The sequence below is a fragment of the Ctenopharyngodon idella genome, chromosome 16, assembly GCF_019924925.1.
Source record: "Ctenopharyngodon idella isolate HZGC_01 chromosome 16, HZGC01, whole genome shotgun sequence".
Taxonomy (NCBI): Eukaryota; Metazoa; Chordata; class Actinopteri; order Cypriniformes; family Xenocyprididae; genus Ctenopharyngodon; species Ctenopharyngodon idella.
The window spans coordinates 25713908-25738300 of NC_067235.1; the positions used below are offsets into that span (position 1 = coordinate 25713908).

Consider the following 24393-nt stretch of genomic DNA (forward strand, 5'->3'; position numbering starts at 1 on the left):
AACTATTAGCACACATACAACAATAATAAAACTATACATTTAAATAGATAATATTTTACAATGTCTTCTCAAAATCACCATAGGCCCAATAATAAATATTCTAGCCAGTTTGATTTTTATATTTTAATCCTACTTCCTAACACACTAGCACTGACCATATTTGGGTTTGGGGTGAATCAGCGTCATAATAACAGACATGACCGCTTGTAGTAAAAAAAGGGTGTAAAGCTGTACTGTATGGACAAGGAAGTGAGTCATATGCTAAGCACTTACGGTAAAATGACGCGCTTGTTGGTCGACCGAGCCCAACACGATTCAAGAAACGTGGAACACTGATGTACTACAACAAGGAAGCAACGTGCTTATTCAGGCTATCAGCCTATTTGGACATAACACTTTTGAGGAAGTAGAACTAAAGAGAGCGAAACACATCGAGTCGTTTTGGATTCAGCTTATATCGGTAAGGAATTACCTTAAGAACCATCCATTATTAGAATAATTGTTTAAGTTTTTCTTTCTTTTTGTTCTCTAAAAGTTAAGGGATCAAACTGTAAAACTGCCAAAACATAAATGTGATGTATATAAAATGTTAAACTCCGATTATCTTTATCGTACTTACTTCAGTTGGTTAGTAGCCTACCATTATTATCGTTATATTAGCATAGTATAAAAAAGTCTGGAAAATGTACATCATACAGTATATCATTCTATCATACATCATATCATTCTATTATTCATTCTACACACACACACATGATTTTTGGGGTTTTCTCGTTGGGAATTTCCGATGATGCACTGTCTCAACACTTGCTTGAACATCTTTAGTGTTGCATGTGGTGCTCGTGTAGCACGTGACTGAATAGCAGTTCTTTAGTACGTTGCGATTTTTAGTCATTTATACAGTAATGAGCTCATAAACTTAGTTTTTAAATAGACCTATCCGTTTTAATAGACTGTAATAATAGAGTAGAATATTTGATGCTGTTTGAATAGAATATTTGGCTGCTACTGGTTAATAAACTTTAACCAGCTGTCATTTATACTTAAAAGAAAACCTCTCCTCTTCAAAATAAATTCTCATACATGAATATATTGCTTGCCGTTAATATAGCCTAGACAAAACCTTCAGCACCTGTTGACCTGCTCACATTATGCTCTCCAGTCACCCATCTGAACCCATGCACATGACATTCTGCTTTACTTTAGTTTGCAGATTCTGTCACAAGTAGCCCAAGAGTTTGACATGTAGGTGGGAAATAGAATTAATCCGAGTTCTATTTGAGCCCCTTGTGCATTGTTAAAGAGGCTTACTCTTGAATGACTTATTGTGTTACTCAAATCAGCCTTCTGACTCATGTCTGAGTAGACTCACAGCATGTTGCTCAATGGTTGCATAATACAATAACCTTAGCCAGCATGTTTAGAATGGCAGATATGTATTTGATTTAATTAGTGTTATATAAATATTAGATGTAAATCTGATTTTTTTTTTTTTTTCTTGGAATTAACAAAGACTTGTCATAAGTAGGCCAGCATGTTTCGCAAGGTAAATAAAAAAAGTTTCATTTGGACAGATTTTAATTGAAGAATTTTTTTGTTTTTCTTAGTGAGAGTTTAGGCTAAAGAACATTAGTATATGACCTAATTTGAATTGTGAGTCCAAAGGATGCATGTTTATTTGCACTTTTATTTCTCTTAATTTGCAATTGTGAACCTTATTTAGCAGTACGCTGTTGGGAAAAGAGCGACTCTATTTCCTTATTTGTATCTTATTTCCCTTCAATGCAAATTATGGCTGTGGCATTCTGTCAGTTTAACAAGTCTTTACATGTGGTGGAGCTGAGTAACAGCTGACACTTCAGTTTCAACAGGTGTCAGAGGAAAGAGAAAACCGTGCTTAGGGAAGTTCCCCTATCAGAGATGCTTATAGAGATGACCTATACAAATGTGTAGATGTTTCAGGTTGTGGTTAAACATGGGAATAAATTTATTTGACAAGACACGTTTTATTGTTTTTTGGCTAGTGACTGAAAACGAATATGCTTTTTATTTAAACCTAAAAGCAAAACATGCTTTTTTTTTTCAGGCCTGTATATTTGCTTTATATTTTTAGTCTTTTTGCGTAGTTCACTTTTACACTAAATACAATATTCTAAATAAGAATGCTAGAACTTTTTGACTTAACCAATAGATGTCAATCAGAGATTATGTCCTAACTTTGGGGGTTTTGAATGTAATAAAGTCCCAAAGAAGAATTTCAGCTTTTGACGTTTTTTCTTCTTCTTTTTTCTGTTTTTCTTTGCAGGGACGAGAATGAAGAGAGAAGTGAGTGCTGGAGTGAACTTTCTGAAAGGTTTGGCAGTGGAGCGTGGGGGTGTAGATCAAATTAAAGCCAAACTTTTCGCTACTAAATTACAAGAGCTTCTGCTTGAAAAGTTCTCAAACCACTGGTACCCAGACAACCCCAGCAAAGGACAGGCATACAGGTATCTCCATAATGCCAGGTTGCTATGGCCATTGCAAGTTTGTTGCATTAAACTCATGGCCACGACAAAACTAAGTGAACCGAACATGTCCCTTCTTGTTATTGTTATAATGCGCTGATCAAAGCAATATTAAATAAATACTATCTGAAATAGCTTTGTCAGCATTATCTCAAAATACGCTATCATTCAAAATTTGGGGTTGGTAAGATTTTTTTCATGTTTTTATTCTTTTATGCTTGCCTTTATTTGATCAAAAATACAGTAATATCGTGAAATATTATTAGTTTAAAAAAAATTCTATTTGAATATATTTTAAAATGTAATTTATTCTGTGATGGCAAAGCTGAATTTTCAGCATCATTACTCCAATCTTCAGAGTCACACGATCCTTCAGAAATCATTCTAATATGCTGAAACATTTCTAATTATTATCAATGTTGAAAACAGCTGTGCTGCTTAATATTTATCTTAAAACAGCGATGCATTTTTCAGCATTCTTTAATTATTAGAAAGTTCAAAAGAGCATTTATTTGAAATATAAATCTTTAAAAAATCTTACTGACCAAACTTTTGCCTGCACATGCCTGCTTTCAGTAAAAAAAAAAGTGAAGAAATCATTTACTATGTTGTCAAAGTGGAAATTATTCATACTCCACATGAGGTCATATCTTGAAAGACCTACAAATGTACATAGCAACCATTCACAATATGACCATTTTTACTCTCTCTTGTGATTTCTCAGATGCATCAGAATAAATGATAGTACTCCCTGTGATGAATCAGTATCACAAGCATGCATGGAAAGCAGCCTAAAGCCAAGTGAGTTAGGCTTTCCTCGGGAGATAACAATATGGATCGACCCGTCGGAGGTGTGTGTGCGGTAAGTTCTTTAAGAACTGTTCCTATGGGCCTTTTTATGAATATGATATTTTCTGTGAAGTGCGATCTAATACTAGTTATATTCCCTCAGGTCTGGGGAGAACGGCAGATATTTTACAGTGGCTCAATTTGCTAAAGTGGAGGATGAGGAGAAGCACACGAATAAGGATGACACTTTTAGCCAAGTGGATTCTGTGAATCTGGATACATCGGACTACCACTCAGCGACCTCATCTGACTGCGGCTCGACAGTCTCAAGTGATACAGAAGAGGAGGTGAAAGAGGACGAAACAAAAAAAGTGGAGGAGAGAAGAACAGTGGAGAAAACAGTTTATACAACGAGATCTAAAGCAAGGGAGCCAAAAGGGCGACGCAAGTTTCCCACAGCTCAGGTAAATACCATGATGTATTGCTTCAAGTTCACTTCAGCAAACTACACTCAAGTTATATGAGGAAGGTTGAAATGTTGGAACTACTAGCAAGAGCAAAAAACCCATCCACCTCTGTCTCTATTTTTGAAATCAACTGTTCTTGCAAGATTTGTTTTCTCAGCACTTTTTTACCTTTGAAGACAAGTCATAAAACTGACATTGTAAAATATTTTTTCTGTCATTAACAGATCCCTGGCCCACAGTACTTTTATAACCCTGCACCGGTGTGGCCCCATTACAAGAAAAAGAGAGGCGTGTACTTCACGACCGTATGCGCACCGGCACCTTCTCCTCTGTTCACTTACTATGTTGTACCCAAAGCCCCTCCTCAGTTTATTGTGCCTCACGCTACCCTACAAACCTGGGGGACAGTGAAAGGGTAAAAAGCTCCAAACTAATTAGCACATACACCTGGTATGTTAGAGTATATTTAAAATGTGAGACGTATCTGCTACTGCAGGGAACTTTATAGCTTATCATAATGAAATTGTAAACTTGAGATATAGTGAAAAGCATGCCAACTATTTAACATATATATATTTTTAAACTTTTTTTTTTACCTATTCTATCGTTATTTAGGTTTTCTTTGGTCAGTCAATATATTCAAACTGCTCTTGCACAAAACACTGAATCTGTTATTACTTGATCAAAAACTTTTCAGGAATTATTCCTCAACTTTGCCAAAGTTGATTGCTGCATACTTGAGATTTTTTTATTCATAGATATAGAAATCACAGCTTTTCCACCAACTTCTGTAGTGAACATTTAGATGTTTTGGTAACTTTTTTTAATGAAAGAATGTTTGAGAGGTATTTTATGTAATAGAAAACCTTGAGTGAATGTAATTATTGTTTGAAATACTCATTCAGTCTATTTCAAACAATAGTATTCAATGAGTATTCCCAAATATTACCAGCTCAGGTCTGATAGTTTATTAAGTCAGTAATGCCTCTGAAAACACCAAGCATCCTATACCGTTTCTATACCAAAAAAATCAACTCCTATAGCCAAAGAGGATGAGCTACAGTTCCTGACTAATGTAAATTAACCTTTTCACTTTCACTAAGATGATCATATGTGCTCAAGATGTAGAGATGACTGCATTAATAATAATAATAATAATAAATGTTATTTAATTAATTATACTAGATTATGTGCACAATTTTACCTTTGCTAAATGGTAATGATACTTTTATTGTAATTTATTCCAATACCACTAGGTGGTAGTATACATTGCCTTAAGCCATATTTCCATATTTCATTTTCTTTCATTTGCTGCAGTCTTGATGTTTTGATTGTACATATTAGATTTTCTGCTTGTGATAGTATCTGTTTTGTAAAAGTGTATTGGGTCCTCATCTCATCAGTGCTGTCATATGTTTTGAATTATTTAAAAATGTTTTTATAAACTACCTTTTTAGATTTATTTAGTTTTTAAACTGTCATGACTAATTGAAACTGTTATAGCATACAAGTGTCTTTCAACACTGGATTTTTACCTTTGTTTTATGTTTATTATTTTGTATAAATTAATTGTGTGCAGTTTTGTATGTTAAACGTCTGCCTGTTTTCTTTGCTCAATCTTCAGATGCATATTTATTTGTGCTTTTTTTCTGTTTTTTTTTTTTTTAAATAATGTTTTGTTGTTATGCAATCACTGTAAATATTGCTTCTGTTTGAGCAAAAGAGTAATGAGATCTGTTTTCAATCTATGTTCAACTGATCTCTTACAAATATATATTTTATTACTGAAACAGTAACAAACGCTTTCTATTTTTATTTATGATAAAATATAAATATTTACCCAACCCAATTTTTATTGGTTTATTTGATTCTGGAATTATGTGCTTTATAGTATTCTTCATAAGATTTTAAAAAACTTTTTAAAAATGTTTTGGAAATGTTTTGTTGAATCTTTCCATAATGCTACTCTTGATGGGCTAGTTGAAGATTTTGGAGTTTTAGGACTTAATTAGGTCCTAAAAATTGTAGGATCTCTGTAACCTCTCTTAAGATCTTCTAACCTCTGAAATCAGGCCAAATATGTGGTGAAAACTTCCCAGAAATGTATTACTCTTCGTGAGCTCCTAGAGTGTGTTGAACTAAACACTTATTTGTATGGTTGTTGTAAGTTCTGTGCTACAGGATGCCCTGGCGGAAGGATCCACATGGTGTGAGTGCGTCACATGGCCCAAGGTCATTACGTCATTCCTAGAGGAAGACAGGCAAGGATTTGAGCATAGAAATAGAATCTGCTTCAGTTCACTGAGTTTGAAGTAGTGGGATTGTAAACGAAGAGGAGAAATCAACAAACTTTGTGGCCATGCTTGTCTAGTTTCTGAGTTCCTGTCCCTCCTGAGTTCATAATGGAAGTTGCAGTTTTATATTTCATCTTTCAAATGGTCTATCTGCTCTATTCAGGACGGAAAATAGTTATCAAATGCTTTAAATCAGCTGTCAGTCTTTAAAAATGTTACCTTTTCTTACCGTCGAACAGCATCAACTGTTGTGAGCAGTTGGTTCTGTCCCCATTTTGAGGCTTGTCCCCCAAAAGCAACTATAAACAAAGGTTCCCGAGTCTTAAAGCATATTTTTACAAACAAGTAAACAATTTACGTCATATGTTTCAACCTCAAAAAGTGCAACTTGGCAACCATACACTCAAAAAAAAAAAAAAAAAAAAAAAAAACGAAACAAATTTACACAGTAAAATACCGTTTTCCATTGAAACAGTAATATACAGTAAAAACAATTCATTCTGGGTAATATTATTTGTCTGGGTAATAGCCTATTACCCAGAATGCATTGTTTTTACAGTATATTACTTCTGTATTACAATGCATTCTGTATATTACAGTGCATTATGAGTGATATTATTTGTCGTTTTCAAGAAAGTAGCCTATAGTCCTCTTTTCTTAAAACGACAAATATTACCCAGAATGCAGTTTTTATGGTATATTAATCTTTCAATGCAAAACAGTATTTTACTGTGTAAATTTTTTTTTTTAGTTATTTTTTAGAGTGTAGTATGCAACTTTCTCGCTTTCCGGAAGGTATTGGAAGGTACACTAACAAACATACTCAATGCTGTCAGTAGCCTATTTATCACTTCGTTACAACTAACAAAAAATATATTTTGTGCGGTGGAAAAAGAAAGTTTATTAGCGCCAAATGACAATTTGTGTCACGCGGGAACAGACTGTGCCCCGAAAATAGGCCTAGGCCTACCTATAAAATCATTTAAAAAGAAAAAGAAAAAAGTCTACCATGGTGTAATTGTAGCACTGGACCTAGACAGTTAACTAAGCCTTTAGTCTTGCACTAAACGAGTCTCCCACTAGAGGTACCCAGTGACTATATGGACTGTACTTCTTATGGCTTTGCTGAGAGCGCAAATATGAGATATTAAAACTTAATTCTAACACTTGACAGTGTGGTGATTTGTTCGAAACTTCACTCTGCCACATAACTTCCATTTAGTCACGCGTTTCCACTGATCTTGTATTGTAACTCTTATGGAACACTGACAAATGTGTGAACGATAGTTTTCTGGAAAAAAACAAAACAAAAAAACATTACAATTGCAACAAACGAAGAATAAACGTATGTCGCACTCATCATATGAGGAAACACTACTTCAAGATGAAGTTGCTGTAGTCCATCCACAGCATACGTAAGAGCGCTGCTTCATAGTGTACAGATTCAGAGCGCCTACCCACAGACCCGTGTGGCTGCAGTCAAATGTTGAAGCGCGTACAGTGTTAGTGAAAGATCGCAGGTAGGAGCGCACGCTTCACTTTGTGCTTCGTAATACTGCTCGAGTCCAACGTGCTATGCCTTCCGAAAGTTTCGTTGGAGAGGGGGAAGGATAGGATGGAGAACAAGGCGACTGAGGTCTGTGTGGACTGAAGACAAGAGCGCGCGCTATGGAGATGACCGCTCGCCTCGCGCACTTGGACACCAAGGTGGATGGCAGAAACTGTGATGGGCTTGTCAACCATAACGGAGAGACGACGGAGATAAGAGTACCGCTTTCTCACACGGGGAAAAGACTTAGTCCGATCGAGGGGGGGAATCTTTACAGACTGCGTGACAGAAAGTTCCTGTTGGAGGACAAGAAGCGCCTCTGCGCGTGGGCACTGGGAACCGCGTTGTTAGGCATTCTACTGATGGTATTACATGCTGAGCTGTGCCCAGTAGTGTACAAACCAGTAAGTATACAGCAATACTGAAATACAGGTAACGGTAGCGCGCTTGAGACAAATGGTGAAATTTATGAATGGAGCATCAGCTCTGGACTTTTGAAGGTAAAATGATATTTAATAAGAGGAAATATCACCCAAATTTAAAAGAAAAGTTTTTTCTTAGTTATTTACAATAATTTATTTACACAAATAAAAAAAATCTATTAAAAAATTAGTTTTAAAATTTAGTTGAAGTAAGGAACTAAATGTCGTTGCTGAGGTAATATCTTAAAGTAATATCTTGGTTTTATGTGTTACACTGTTTTACACTGTGTTTCACTGTAAAAAGTAGATAAATGTTGTTACCTTAATGCACTATTGCTACCTGGGTTGATTTAGTGATATACCTATTAAATCATGTTTTGACTTGGATAAATCCAGTAAATTTTTTAAGATACTTGACAAATTATATTCCCAGTGTAGCAGGTTGAACAAAAGAGGAGACATCTCTTAATGATAATTTTGACTCTATGTAGCAGGTCTATTTGGTCAAATATGTTCACAAGAAAGAGGTTCATTAATAATGTTAAGGTGAAAACAGAACATACAAATAAAGCACAATGCAACAAGAGTTGCCATGTAAAACAGCCCCTGTTAAATTCAGAGCTGATGTCTTTATCAAAAACGCATGACCAAATTGTCCGTCTCAACTTTAGCACATAAAATGACCTGTCGGTCACTGAGGTCCAAATAACAGAAAATCACATAGCCTGTGCACTGCAGTCACTTATTACCTGCCATGTGTCCCAAAGTAGTTACTATATTGTCTGCCGTTTACATTTATGCATTAAGCAGGCACTTTTAGCCAAAGTGAATTTCAGTGCAGTCAGAGTTTGCATTGTGTCCGTTCATGCATACCTTGAGATTTGAACCAATGACCTTGGCGTTGCTAGTACCATGCTGTACTACTGTCTGAGCTACAAAAATGCATGATTATGATGTTTTTATATAAGATATAGACACATGTGTTTTTGTTTTTTTAAAAATGCATTTAAAAATGTAGTAAATCTTGCTGTGATTTCATTTTGATAAGTGTTTGAAAACACTGATTTGAAGAATTCATTAAATGTACTTTATGTTATTGTGAGAAAAACCTCATCTGAAAACCACCTGATTTTGAAACAACTCATATTCACTGCGTACGATACATGCGTCCGATAGAAAATAAAGTCATTATTTCTTTAACATTAATAACATCATAAAGCTTACATGTTCTACATTTAAACCTTTAAACCAAGTATTAATATTTTGTAGAATGTTTATAAAACATTAATGTTTTAATGTTGTTTACATAATACATAATCTCTATAATAATCTATTTTTGCAGTCTCACCCCGAAATAGGTCAGCATTAGTGACTGAAGAGTTTTACCGCCCTGACTGACAGCTAATCAGTGTTTTCATCTGTTTTCTTTAGACAAAATCTATGTTTTTTTAGACAATTTAAAGTAAGAATTAATTTGCACCTCCAAAGCATAGCCTACTTCTGCAACCGTGACGGCTTACCATTCTCATGGAAACCAAATTATACAGGAAAAGCAGCTATTTATGCAAGTTTTTCCACATTTTGTCCCCCCTCCCTTTGTGCTGCTCAGACTGCCTATTGCATCTTTCCACACCATTTAGTGCATAATTAGCGCCTGTTTGAATAATGGATTTAAGTGTTGACCTCAAACGGGACATAAGCACTATGCTGATTTTCACGTGTTGTCCTGACCACATACTATGGTGATTGGAGTGGTCAAAACAAACTTCAACACTACCCCCCGTAAGCTTTGCTTACTGTTTCCTTGTTGGTGTGTTGCATTCATACACATTAACATGAACACTGCACAAGGAAATCATTCCTTTTTTTTTTTTATAAAAACAATATTTTGTGGGAAGCTTTTATAACACTATATGTGCAATCCATACCAACAAAACAACTATTCAATATCACTATAGATTGTTTCTATGGATGCTTATCAAAATTGTCTGGTTATGCTCAATTTTTCTTTATGAAATGTGTTCTCTTATATTTACCATTTATATCTTTATCAAAATACATGGTGAACCTTCTTCAACATGTCTGACTCAACTTTAGTGCATAACATGATCTGTTGGCCACAGAGATGATTGACAGAATTACACCTAAAACAGGACATTGTTGGTCATTTAGCAGATGCTTTTCTTCCAGAGAAACCTGAAGTGTACAACAGGGTATCCTCTGCGTTATCTGAGGTTAACTTCCTTGCTCAGCACAACACAAAAGTGGTAGGGTTCTCTTCAGGTTCTTAGGTCACCCCCTATCTGAGATTTAAAAACTAGGTAACTCTTTATTATTTACACTGTAAAAAGTGGCTGCTACCTTAAGAAGTTTTTTTTTTTTTCAACCTTATCAAACTCTTACATTTAGTTTTATTGATGTAACATGATGTATTTAAGTTTATTCAGTGATCAATTCTATGAAACTATCATACTATATTTCAGATTAGGTATAATGATATAATTTTTGCACATTTTCTTCTGGAAATGTAATGGCATTTGTTCTTCAATTTGCATAGCAATGCATATATTTGTTTAATGCTATTTTAGTGGCATTGGTATGGAGAAGGACCACATGCTAACAGAACGATCTTCCAGGCACGATCATTTATTTAAGCGCACCATTCTCTTGGAAAACAGGTTATGCAGGAAAATTGGCTATTTATGCAAGTTTTTCCACATTTTGTCTCCCTCCCCTTTGTGTTGCTCACACTGCCTAAGGTCATATTGCATCTTTCCACATCATTTAGTGCATAATTAGCGCCCTTTTGAATAATGGATTTGAGTTTTGACCTCTAATGGCATATAAGCTTGATTTTCACGTCTTATCCTGCCTACATAACATGGTGGTTAGAGTAAGCAAAACAAACTTCCTTTTGCTGTCAAAAAAAATCCTAAATCTTAAATAAGATTAGAAAAATGTTAAATTGCTGATAAATTGCTTTTGTATTTAAAGAGTTAGTTCACCCAAAAATGAACATTCTGTCATTAATTACTCACCCTCATGTAGTTCCACACCCGTAAGACCTTCGTTCATCTCTGGAACACAAATTAAGATATTTTTTATAAAATCTGATGGCTCAGCGAGGCCTCCATTGACAGCAAGATAATTAACACTTTCAAATGCCCAGAAAGCTACTAAAGTTATATTTAAAACAGTTCATGTGACTACAGTGGTTCAACCTTAATATTATGAAGTGACAAGAATACTTTTTGTGCACCAAAAAACAAAACAACAACTTTATTCAACAATATCTAGTGATGGACGATTTCAAAACACTGCTTCATGAAGCTTTGAAGCTTTACGCATCTTTTGTTTCGAATCAGTGGTTTGGAGAGTGTATCAAACTACCAAAGTCACGTGATTTCAGTAAACAAAGCTTTGTTACGTCATAAGTGTTTCGAAACGTTTCTAAATTTCAATGGTTCACGTGACTTTGGCACATTGATAAACACTCCAAACCACTGATTCGAAACAAAAGATTCGTAAAGCTTCGAAGCTTCATGAAGCAGTGTTTTGAAATCGCCCATAACTAGAGATTGTTGAATAAAGTCGTTATTTTGTTTTTTTGCTTCAAAACATTAAGGTTGAACCACTGTAGTCACATGAACTGTTTTAAATATGTCTTTAGTACCTTTCTGGGCATTGAAAGTGTTAATTGTCTTGCTGGCAATGCAGGCCTCACTGAGAAATCAGATTTTATCAAAAATATCTTAATTTGTGTTCTGAATATGAACGAAGGTCTTACGGGTGTGGAACAACAAAAGGGTGAGGAATTAATGTGAGAATTTTCATTTTTGGGTGAACTAACTCTTTAATTAATATTTTTCAGTTGTCACATTGGCCAATAGTACCACACTATAACCTGTATAGTAAATTCACGGTCATTCTCTGTGTTTTATCTGTTCTCTCCAGGGATCCATATATGCCCTCTCCATAAACGGTCTCATCAGTTTCTCCACTGGGTGTCTGCTCATTCTCATCATCGCCTTCCATTATAAAGACATCAGAGTGAGTGTTTTTGTCCTATCTGAATCTGTTGAATTGCCTCTTCTTAATCTCTGAATGTATTTAGATATTATTCTTAAAGGGACAGTTCACCCAAAAATGACAATTCTGTCATGATTTACACACCTTAATTCCAAACCTGTTTGACTTTGAATTTTCAGTCAGAATTTTCAATTTTAGGTGAGCTAACCCTTTAAGTATTTTCATGCTCATTTATTGTCAGTTCCTTTTCTTCTAGTTTCTTCTGTTGCTGTGTCATACTTATTTGAATGAAACGCCACTTGATGTTATCTATGTTGACTTCTAAACAAGAGACCAAATGAGTACACATTGGCATAAAATTCTTGCTAGCAATAAGATATGAGATTTCACACATTTGGGATATGTTTATCTTATGATGTGTAATATCACGTCATGAGAGGTGTTAAAGTACAAGATTAGATAGTGTAACCCAATACATTAGAAGATTCCTACCCTTAACCAGTGACGGATCCTGACATGGGCAATATAGGCAGCTGCCTAGGGTGGCAACGCACTGAGGGGCGGCTGGGGCACTGCCTACACATGCAGCTTTTAGACACGACTTTCCTCTCTTCTTTATAGTTCATTTGAAGCAGTTTTTTTAGCCAAAAATACAGTGAGTGCATTATTGTAACACAAGAGCGCATCCATGTAATGCGCGAGCATGAATCTCTCTCGCAGGCGGATTTTCTTCACTATACAGTGTTCTCATGGCTCTGCTCTCCCTCAGATATTGCGAGTGCATGCTCAAACTTTGTTCTATGCACTTGTGAGGGGGGAACCGCTACTGCCCTTAAAAATTACTAACTCAGCTTTATACTGGAAAATACTCATTTGGTAGTGTGACTACAGTTCCTAAATGTGTTATATGTCACTTTGGTTTAAGCAAGAAAGAATAATTGTTAAATAGAAAATTGATTGATGCCAGTTAAAGAAATTTAACTAAATTTTAACAGAGTCAAATTCAGAAAACTCTTTGTAGCATCTGCAAGTGCAGTATAGAGATAAGAAGGGAAGTGTGAGGAGCAGGTGGGGCTTATCTCAACTCCTCACACTGAGTCAGCAATATAGGGACCAAACGGACCTCAGGGTTTTTAAAGTTAAAAAACTGAAATAAAAAATGTCAGTTAAAACACAAGTGATTGAAACTTGTGTAAAACTCACTATGTGATTCTTTGTGTGACTCAATTGGTTAAAGAAACTTAAATGAAAGCAAAAAAGAAAAGGAACAGAAGAATTAAAGAGTAAAAAACAGGGCAAATGAGATAGTAAACAAGGGTGATAGAACAGAAAAAGCCTTTCACTCGGGGTCTTCAAAGAGTGTGTATCATGTAAACGTCTGTCTTCTGAAATCTGATGTAGTTTGAGAAAGCATGTCATTTGGCCAAAAGCCCCCTGCTAGTCCTAAGCACCACAGCACATGTCTCCTTCAGCCCACTCTGCCAAGACATCACCTGCTTTTACACGATCTCACATCTCCCTTAGTTCACCCCAGCCCCCACCCTATTCCCTGTGCCTGGCAAACCCTTAACTGTGTTCCCATGGGACTCATATTGCACCCCTCATCATCACTGTAAAGGCCTCATTCAATGGACAAAATCTCTGACTGTCTGCAAAGGATTAATGGACTTGCTTAATTCTTATGGCAGCAAATAAATACAGGATTTCATATGGACTGATCTATTTAATATCATGCATTGAAATATGTACACTGTTCCATATTAAGGTCAATGATTTTCAAAGAAAGACTACTCAAAGTCACTGTTATTTTTTTCAGTTGCGATTCCTATTCAAGAAGGAACTTATGCAACCACATGTTGCACACGTTGTGTTATCAGTAGTGTACAAAAGGTTCAAAACCTTCTTTAAGGAAAAGTTTTTTTTCTGTCAAAATGTATTACCAAAAGAATTACCCATTTTATGTATTACCCAATTACCCATTTACTTTTATGCAGACATACACTATATTGCCAAAAGTATTGGGACACCCCTCCAAATCATTGAATTCAGGTGTTCCAATCACTTCCATGGCCACAGGTGTATAAAATCAAGCACCTGGGCATGCAGTCTGCTTCTACAAACATCTGTGAAAGAATGGGTCGCTCTCAGGAGCTCAGTGAATTTAAGCGTGGTACCGTGATAGGTTGTCACCTGTGCAATAAGTCCATTTGTGAAATTTCCTCACTACTAAATATTCCACGGTCAACTGTTAGTGGTATCATAACAAAGTGGAAGCAATTGGGAACAACAGCAACTCAGCCACGAAGTGGTAGGCCACGTAAAATCACAGAGCTGGGTCAGCGCATGCTGAGGCGCACAGTGCGCAGAAGTCGACAATTTTCTGCAGAGTCAATAGTTACAGACATCCAAACTTCATGTGGTCTTCAGATTGGCTCAAGAACAGTGCGTAGAGAGCTTCATGGAATGGGTTTCCATGACCGAGCAGCTGCATCCAAGCCTTACATCACCAAGTGCAATGCAAAGCGTTGGATGCAGTGGTGTAAAGCCACTGGACTCTAGAGCAGTGGAGACGTGTTCTCTTGAGTGACGAATCACGCTTCTCTGTCTGGCAGTCCGATGGATGAGTCTGGGTTTGGCGGTTGCCAGGAGAACGGTACTTGCCTGACTGCATTGTGCCAAGTGTAAAGTTTGGTGGAGGAGGGATTATGGTGTGGGGTTGTTTTTCAGGGGTTGGACATTTTGGACAATTTCATGCTCCCAACTTTGTGGGAACAGTTTGGGGATGGCCCCTTCCTGTTCCAACGACTGCGCACCAGTGCACAAAGCAAGGTCCATAAAGACATGGATGAGCGAGTTTGGTGTGGAGGAACTTGACTGGCCTGCACAGAGTCCTGACCTCAACCCTATAGAACACCTTTGGGATGAATTAGAGCGGAGACTGCGAGCCAGGCCTTCTCGCCAACATCAGTGCCTGACCTCACAAATACGCTTCTAGAAGAATGGTCAAAAATAACCATAAACACACCTAAACCTTATGGAAAGCCTTCCCAGAAGAGTTGAAGCTGTTATAGCTGCAAAGGGTGGGTCAACTCCATATTAAACCCTACGGATTAAGAATGGGATGTCATTAAAGTTTATATGCACGTAAAGGCAGGTGTCCCAAAACTTTTGGCAGTATATCAGTTTATCAAGTATCAATTCTTGCATTCCAAGGAAATCAAATCCATGACCTTAATGTTGCTACAGTGCCAAGCTCTACTATTTGAACTATAGGAACACTTCCCCAAAATTGATTTATTTGAACTTTATTTTAATTTAATTCTACTGTTCTTATCTGTAATATTTTTGATTTCTCCCTGGAACCACTTGGGGTGCACCTAGAATAAAATAACCCTACTACGAAAGAATCTTTATTTGTCAGCCAACAGTTCCAATAAAGGTGTGAAAATGGATCTATTCGCAGCAGTATCCAAATTTATTAAACAGAACTCAAAAACACTCGAAACAAAATGTAAAAATACAATCTCTGTACAAACAATAGCTTTTGTCCTTGGAATAAAAACAAAAACAAAACAAAAAACACTCGAAACAAGAACGGAATATACACCCGACGAGAACTGCCAATCAACTGAACATAACACAAAGCTTAAATACACAGACAAACTAAATAAACAACAGGTGTAGACGATAATCAAACAATGAAAAACCATAAAAGCGAATTGAAAACTAGGACACAGAATTAAACGTGAAAACCCACCCAAACATACAAAGAACACAGAAACACAGACTATCCCTTACACTATTGTGATTATATTAAGGTATGATTATATTTGTGTTACAGTTAATTATGCATATTTGGTGCAGTTCAAGCATTATGAATTTTCCTCTCTATAAACCAGTTTTTTTGTGCCTTCGCTTATTATATACTTTAAAATGGTTAAATCTATTAATTTAAAATTGTTAAATGTTACATCTTTTGTCATTGCTTCCAATGACCTCATGGATGAGGAAAATTTCGCAGGTCAGGCTGGCATATTTTTCAAATTTTACAGCAGATGTGTAGCGGAGAAAATGTAGGCAACAATTACACTTACAAGCAAATTCTGGTCCATGTATTTTTCAAACGGTCTGATGTAATCCAAGACAGCTGTTGATTAATATGGTGTTACTCATTTTCAGCTCTAAGTCATGTTTAATATTTTTTTTGTGTCATGTAATTAATGAGGCATTCATTTGTGATTTATGGTTTTGAGTAGTTTCACTGACACACTTGTCCTTCACAAGCAAAACAGTTTACAGCTGGACGTCCTATCAGGGAGGGCAGGGCTGTGTTTGTTTTGGCTCCGTTCTTACAGTGAATCAAGAATGTCTTGTTAACTTTCTCATCTCTGCCATACTTTGTTAATCATTGCTTCCTTATGAGATCAATCAAGTGATTCTCTTGTTGATACACATCCTGCCTCTGTTTTTCTTTCCTTTCTTCAAGCTTTTCATCATTGACCACAACCAGGTGGACTGGCGCATTGCCATGACCAGTAACCGGGTGCTTGGCATCTCCCTGGAGCTCATTGTCTGTGCTATCCATCCTGTGGCCATCTACCTGAGGCCAGATATGGGGGACAGAATAGGGGGGAAGCCGGAGCAAAATTCCTCTACCCCCCTCTGCTTGTCCTCCAGTCACAAAGAAGTCATGCTCGATGTGGAGCTGCTGCTGTCGGCCCTCATGTTCCTGAGACTGTATCTCGTGCACAGAGCCGTCCTGTTACACAGCAAGGTGCTCCTCAGCGCCTCTTACAGGAGCATTGGCTCCCTCAACAACATCAACTTCAGCTTCCGCTTTGTGCTCAAGGTGCTAATGAACAAGTATCCGGCCCGCACGCTTCTGGTCTTCATTATGTTCTTCTGGCTCTCCGCTGCTTGGATGCTGCGACTGTGTGAAAGGTACAGAACGTGCAATTACTTGTAGAGAAAAACACATATGCAACAGTATTTATTATAGCTTTTAGACTCATTACAGCTCATCAAGTGTTATCATGCTGCTTCTGATGTTGATGGTCAATTTGAGTTGTGGTCATTTGTTTCGAATAGATTCATTTCAGGAACAAACAAATTGTTCTTCAGCACTCAGAACTCATTTTTTGACCGTCAAATTTCAAACATTCTAGTGTATTTTCTTAGGGCTTAGATAGTTAACACTATGAGTCATTCCTTAACACCGTTGTCCTTTCATTCAGTTTAAGAAGTAGATGTTTTGAGTTTTTCTTTTGTTCTGAGTTATTTACACAGCCGCTCTCTGTCTCCACCTATAGGCAGAAGCAGGTAGAGACAGGTGGCATGGACACAGCACTGTGGCTCATAGCCATCACCTTCCTCACAGTGGGCTATGGAGATGTGTCCCCTCACACCAGCTGTGGAAAGCTGGTGTGTCTCTTCACAGGAGTCATGGTAAATATGAATCTATTAGTCGTGTTTGTACTGCTATATACTGTAGGTCTACTGGTGCTAATTTTAGACAAATGCAATAAATGATGAAATTATTGACAACATAACTAAATCGCTTTTGTTGTGCTGTGTACTTTTTCTAAAAGTGTGGTATTTGTTAGAGATGTTTCGTAAAACATATGTTCACTTAAAGAAGACAAGAGTAATAAATTAAGCTCCATAGCTTTGGTTTAGTAAAGTAATAGAATATGTTTAGCATTATCATATGGCTTTTTAACCATGCATTGTTAGCTTAACACATTATAGGGCTCCAGACTACGACTAGTCGAAAATTCGACAATAATTCAGTTGTGCGACTATATGTGGTTTAGTCAGCTATATCTGCATACAATATATGTATACAATATATTGTCATGACAACAATCACAGCACGAGCCGTGATGTAGTGAAAAACCGGTTCGTCTTAATCAAAAAGATTCACAAAATCGCTCATGAACTAGTGCTTTGAATCAGAGTCATTCTGTCAGTGAATCATTCAGAGCCGTTACTGAGTTTACAACTGACTCCAAGTGAACCATGAGTCATTTTCTGGTTATGTCCTATTCAAAACGAACCAGATACATATATCTATCTATATATATATATATATATATATCTATATATATATATATATACTTAATCATTGTTCATGTGAACAATAATGAATAAACATAATTCAATCAATTAATTACTGTTTTCTTAAAAATACATTTTTAGCAACAAGCATGTATGTAGTTTGTAAATCGTTTGGCTCCTAAATGGCACCCACCTCTTTTTAGAAAAAAAAAAAAAAAAAAAAGTAAATCAGTGTCTGTAGTTGTCGCAGCTTCTGCTTAATCACACATAAAGCATTGTGACTGAGTTATGAGAGCCACGTCCATCTGGACACATTTTTTGTACAGTTCTAGCTGTTCTTCCACCCTTCCTGACAGAGATACTGCAGTCCCACTATGAAGCTGTGTTGACAGTTTATGATTTTAAATAGAATCATGGTCATCTCTCATACACAGAGGCTGTTCAAACATGATTAAGAAACTAGTATTGAGAGGTGATCTGAATGAATGAGTTGCATTATAACAAATATCAAATGAATAATTTTTTGTTAATTTGTCTTATATGTTGTAGCCTATAATGCTGAAATCATATCTTTAAGGCATTATGAAGGTATTAAACAATGATTAAATATGAACTCTCAGGGTTTGACTGCATCTGGGTGTATCTGAGCATGGAGTTCAGTAAGTGAAGGAGGGAGGGAATGATTGAGCAATACGATACACAGATTGTTTTGTCTGTAAACCAAGTACTTTGGTTACACCCGTACAAGATCATTTCAGACCGAATGGCTGAAAATATAGTCGATACGTATTAATTTCATGTCAAAAGTTTACAACAAGAAGCTTATTAAATAATATTATTATTTTAAAATATTAATATAAGTGTTAAAATACATAAATAAAAGAAATAATAACATGGTAGTTTTTATTACATAATTAAAATTAAGTAGTGTAACATTAGTTAATGCATTTACTAACATTAAGAATGAGAAATACATTTGTTACAGTATTTATTCATCTTTTTTAATGTTAGTTAATGTAAATGCAATTGTTCTTTGTTAGTTCACATTAGCTTAGGTCCATTAAATAATTTCAACAGATAAAAGTGTTGATTTTAATAATGTATCACTAAATTTCGTGATTAACATTAACTGAGATTAATAATGCTTTAGAATTATTCTTCATTATTAGTTCTTATTAATGAATGTTAACAAATGGAACCTTATTGTAACGTTTTCCGGAATGTTTACGGTGACAGTAAGAGCCTGTGCCAGTATGTGTTGTGAATTTGTGGTGTATGTTCCTGAGGGTTGGGTTTCCAGCCTCACTCTGACTCAGGCAGCTGCATCTGCACCGGACTGTCCGCCCTTCTCTTCTCTCCATCCCTCATTTCCGATCAGGGAAGATAAGCCGGCAGGATAGGAGCATGGGGCTCACACGACAGGAGCATGGGGCTAAAGCCAAAGCCAGACACCTCCCTGACACAGTGGAAAATAATCCTTCACTCTTCTTTCTCTCCCTCGCTCAGTGCTTTTATAAGCTTTCCCCTTTTTTTAGAGAAAACTTTCCACCATTGCCATTTTTAGGTGGTTTATAGCATTTGGCGCCACTAGATCAGGAGGGTGTGCCAACCTGTGCCCAAGACTTGGAAAACCAGAAAAAAAGTTTCCTAATCCAGTTGGAACAGTATACGGGGTGTTCATTAGTGGGGGATTGCCTCTCACCTGTAGTTCATTGAGCCGTAGTGTTCAACATGCCTGGCTGCCTCATGTAAATCACTTTCTCCACATAAAGACGAGACTTTAATGATTTTCCAATGGCATGATCAGCTTCAATAATCACCTGTTACCCATCAACTGGAAGTATGATGGAGCATCTGTGAGTTTGCATGTTCAGTCAGTCTTGCATGTTCACCACCTGCACAGCAAAAAGCAAACAAACAAACAAAACAAAACAAAACAAAAAAAGTATTTTTCTTGTTGTCCAAAAAGATAAATATAATCGCGCAATTTAGTAAAAAAATAAAAAAAATTGCTCTGATTATAAATGACAAATTGTTTTTGCTCTAAGCTTAAACCTCACTAATTCTGATGAAAACTATAACAAACCATGAGAAAACTGCCAATTGTATAAGGATATTAATTCAAACTATATTCTCTGAAAACATTTATTCTATGTTGTTATATATATATACATATATATATATATATATATATATATATATATATATATATATATATGTTGGAACCAAATATTATTCAGACACTTTGACCTGACCATGTTTTGCTTAAGTGTTATCTGACATAATTAAGATTATTTTTTTCTGACACAGTTTAACTCCGAGATCTTGTCATATTTTATTAAAAAAAAATTTAAACTATAGTGAATAAACTGTAATAATGAATGAAATGTTCAAGGTGTCTGAATACATTTTGGTATATATATATATATAGGATCAACGTTCTAAGGTGTGCAATTATTTTCAGGGAAACGCACGGCTAAAGTAGTTCTAGGCAGGTCTTGACCGCATTACAGTTCCATATCACTTCGCCAAACGATTTTAGTTATTTCAAAAGGTCCTCACAGCCTATAACAGCAAAAGAAACAAAACCCACAACGACACCGACCAAGCAAATAAATATAGTAAACTACAGGATGAAAACGACAAATTAGTGTCATGGCTTTTTCCACAAAATACGTTTTATTGTGTCCTGAAAGCGCACGTTAGTAGCCTACGGACACACACTCGCACAGAAACGTTTTGTCAGCGTTCCTCTGACAAATTAATCAGTAAAATGACTCACCAGAGAGGTAATAACTGTGCGATTCTTGAGGTCGATAAACTTAGTTTCGTTTCGCCTTTAGTAGAGACACTGCTGCCGTGAGAGAGGCACAGACACTCAGGTAGGCTAATTCGCATATGCTCTCTCTCTCAATTGCGTTAATAACTGTATCAACGGTATTATTCTGCTATCAAAGCTCAAGCCTCCGTTACTAGTTCTGAAATGACGTTTTGGAATTAGCAACGGAGGCTTGGAATGAGATGCGTAAGAAATAAGGCCCACACACATGAGTGTTTTAAGGACAAAAACCTGACAAATGTCTTGAAATACACCATCGAAACAGTGTATTGAGGTGTGGTAACCGTAGTATAAGCGGAATAATTGACTCCGCTTCGTGGCCGCATTACCACCTCGGGTGTGCATTATTTTCTAAGAATTCAATGGTCCGTCGTCAATTATTCCTTGTGTGTGTGTGTGTGTGTATATATATATATATATATTGTAAATATGTTAATAAAATTAAACAAGAAAAAAAATTGTAATAAAAATGCTTTTAGTAGTGTATCTTTTGCATCTTGCATGAATTCCAAGAAAATTCTGCTTCTGGGGTGGAGACAGTTCAAAAGATGCATGTGTATCTCCATATTTCAGATTATAACACTGAGGAATTCACATCGTCTGCCAGCAGAATAAAAGAGCATTTAGGGAGAAACTCTTGTGAAAAATTATGGTTGTATTAAAGATTTTGCCCGTTGAATTGATTAATTCTGGCTTACTAAGATGATTGACTAAGGGGAGTTCTGTGATTATACTTTACCATTTTCCTTGACTGCTGTGAATAATCAACTATGGAAGAACTGTAGGCCTTTGTGTTTTCAGCCCTTTTAGTCAATAACATAAAGCAACCTTAAAGCGAACAGATTAAACCATTGCTTGCTAACTATTATTTCTTTCCATAACAACTAACTGGCTCTCTTTCTGTCTCCCTTTCTTTATCTCTCAATCATTTTTTCTCTAATGCAACAAATTAAGGAGCTCAGGTAAATGAACTGTTTAGTGTAAAATTACATGGAAACATTCCGCATAGAGACACTTTTTTGTTATTTGATTTGATTTTGGAAAAGCTTTCTAAATTTTAAAACTGATTTGAATAAAATATTCCATCCCCCCAAGAATTATTTATACACTTGTTACAAAGAATTCTGTGTAGTGTCTGAATATCATTAAGTCTGAATACTTTATGCCTTAGTACATGTTTGGGATAATGAGACAGATGGTAACTATGCTCATGTCTGTGTGTTTGTTGTCAGGGTGTGGCATGTACTGCTATGTTGGTAGCAGTCATGACTAAGAAATTGGCGCTTAACAAAGGGGAGAAACATGTGCATTTCTTCATGATGGACATTCAGATCTCCAAGCGGGTGAGCACACAGACCACCACATACAGTAAAGCATCCCGTAAATGCCACTCTCTTTCAATTCTCCATTGTCTTTTTGTCCACATTTGTACTTGGTCATTTCCTTATGACCGATTTGGAAGTAATAAAAAAAAATACGTTAATAATAATTAGACTTAGCTTAGCCATTTGGGAATGCTTAACTTAATCTTTAAAAATATCTCTCTGTTTCGGATGAGAAACATAAAAAGCAGTGACCCGGAGGATGCAGAGGCATGGATGGAAGCAGCATTATTTTCCGCACTGAACGTGTGTTATGATTTCTGAGGCTTTTTATAATATTATTTTTTCCTTAAATAGGGAATTCCAAACAGCAGCACAGTGTGGGAAAATGCTTAGGACGGCCAGGCAGAGACGGCCGCTGAGCTCTTAATAGCCTACAAAAGGCGTCAAAGGGAGGAAACAATCAGGTCCCTGTCAGGAAAAGAACTTGTGTCAGTCTATGAGAAGTTTAACTGCAGACAGGAAATAAGATGCTCTGATGTGTGTCCTGTGAGTGAGCGTTAGCTATTCACTGGAAAAGAGTGGAGAAGAGAAGGTGCTGAGGAGCGGATCTTGATGCTGATGTGGGCAGGCGGGTGGCTTGTACTCCTCTAACAGGATCCATCTGTTTGCTTATCAGAGGGAAGGAGGAGAGACCCCAAAATAAATGCATAGAGGAAGATGGTAAATGGTTAGTTTCCACAAATGGAAGTGAAATCATACTGCGTTGAGGGGGCAGGAATTGACAGGTGTTTCTGAAAATTGCATTTTATCATTTCCCACCGCTGAAAACATGTTCTTAAAGAAATATTTTGGGATTTAAGCTTAATTGACAGCATTTGTGACATAATGTTGACTACAGCAAAATAAATTGTACCTTTTCCCACATTATCAAAATGATCTACACTTTAAAAAATCCATAAAAATAGGGTAAAATGTACTGTTAATTTAACAGAATTTTCCATTTTATTTTTTACAGGTGTTTCACCTGTATTTAGAATTTTGCACTTCATTGCGTTGTGTTTTAGGGTTAACGGAAATGTCCTTAAAATTACTGGATAATATCTGGGTAATGATCTGCCGGTACTTTTTCTGTTATTTTACGGATTTATTTTTTACAGTGTGGGATGTGTATGGGAAGCTGACACAAAATACTTTTGGACAGTTGAAAAGATTTTTTAAAAATTATTTAACAACTTTTAAATTATTATTATTTTATTAATTATTTGATTTTTATATATGTTCATTATGTATATTATGTTAGTTTTTAAAATATATACACAATTTAACACCTTTAAATAATTATTTTAATATACTTACATTAATACTTACATTAATTCTCCTGATAAAACTTGTGTATTATTTGAGTTGTAAAGCTGTTTAAATCATTTTTGGAGTTATTTTAGGGTTTCTGCTGTTGCATTGTCATGACAAAGTTGTAAAATTGGATAAAACTTTATACAGAAAAAGTTAGTAGTACTCAATGTTTTTCACACTAAAATCATGGTAACACATATTGTTTACATATTGAGGCAATACTATTGAAATAGTATTTTAACATTTACATATTGGCCACATTCACTTCAATTTTAATTGCCTCACTTTAAACCAGATTTTAATTAGATTTTTTAACAAAAGGAGGGACATGTGGACAGAATTGTTGTTGTTTTATTTGTTTTTTTTTTAAATCAACATTACGCCACAAATGCTGTTGAATAAGCTAAATTCAACTGAGCCCATATTCCTTCAACATATTCATAAAAGTCTGGACCTGTGCTTTCAACTTGGCAAAAGCCGTATCCTGTCACAGGGTGTTTTGTTGTGTGGACGTGTGTGTGTGTGTGTGTGTGTGTGTGTGTGTGTGTGTGTGTGTGTGCGCATGCCACAGGTCCTACTCATCAGGTCCTGCAAAGATTTACCTTGATGATACTTTAAAGGAAGACATCTGGACACAGTTGGACACACTAATAACCACAAACACACAAAATTGCCAGTGAGCTTGTGACATCATTATGAGCAAGTCTTCAACAGGAAGCCACAGAGACAATAATACAATGAAAGAAAGTAGAGAAATGTGTGAAT

At 36.1% G+C, this 24393-nt stretch overlaps 2 protein-coding genes across 3 annotated transcripts in view; both read left to right on the forward strand.

The window, feature by feature from the left end:
- The first annotated feature begins 221 nt into the window (after positions 1-221).
- Positions 222-5604, forward strand: si:dkey-79d12.5 (maternal B9.15 protein). The gene is made up of 5 exons (XM_051864549.1): positions 222-460; positions 2306-2486; positions 3229-3366; positions 3457-3757; positions 3985-5604. Exons 2-5 carry the CDS (start codon positions 2314-2316, stop codon positions 4177-4179), a joined length of 807 nt encoding a protein of 268 aa, XP_051720509.1. The 5' UTR covers positions 222-460; positions 2306-2313; the 3' UTR covers positions 4180-5604.
- A 1581-nt stretch (positions 5605-7185) lies between these two features.
- kcnn4 (potassium intermediate/small conductance calcium-activated channel, subfamily N, member 4) overlaps positions 7186-24393 on the forward strand; it is a 29507-nt gene continuing 12299 nt past the window's right edge. The window contains exons 1-5 of one of the 2 annotated variants that reach the window (XM_051864547.1): positions 7193-8007; positions 11980-12075; positions 16541-16995; positions 17364-17499; positions 22183-22293. In XM_051864547.1, coding sequence (XP_051720507.1) covers positions 7723-8007; positions 11980-12075; positions 16541-16995; positions 17364-17499; positions 22183-22293 — 1083 coding nt within the window. In that variant the 5' untranslated portion in view covers positions 7193-7722. Of the gene's footprint in view, positions 8008-11979; positions 12076-16540; positions 16996-17363; positions 17500-22182; positions 22294-24393 lie in introns of both variants that reach the window. The other variant, XM_051864548.1, reaches the window with a different exon arrangement.

Coding starts and splice junctions, on each gene's coding strand:
- si:dkey-79d12.5 (XM_051864549.1), top strand. CDS start 2,314: ATGAAGAGAGAAGTGAGTGCTGGAGTGAACTTTCTGAAAGGTTTGGCA. Junction 3,367..3,456: donor CCGTCGGAGGTGTGTGTGCG/GTAAGTTCTTTA, acceptor ATATTCCCTCAG/GTCTGGGGAGAACGGCAGAT. Junction 3,758..3,984: donor GCAAGTTTCCCACAGCTCAG/GTAAATACCATG, acceptor TGTCATTAACAG/ATCCCTGGCCCACAGTACTT.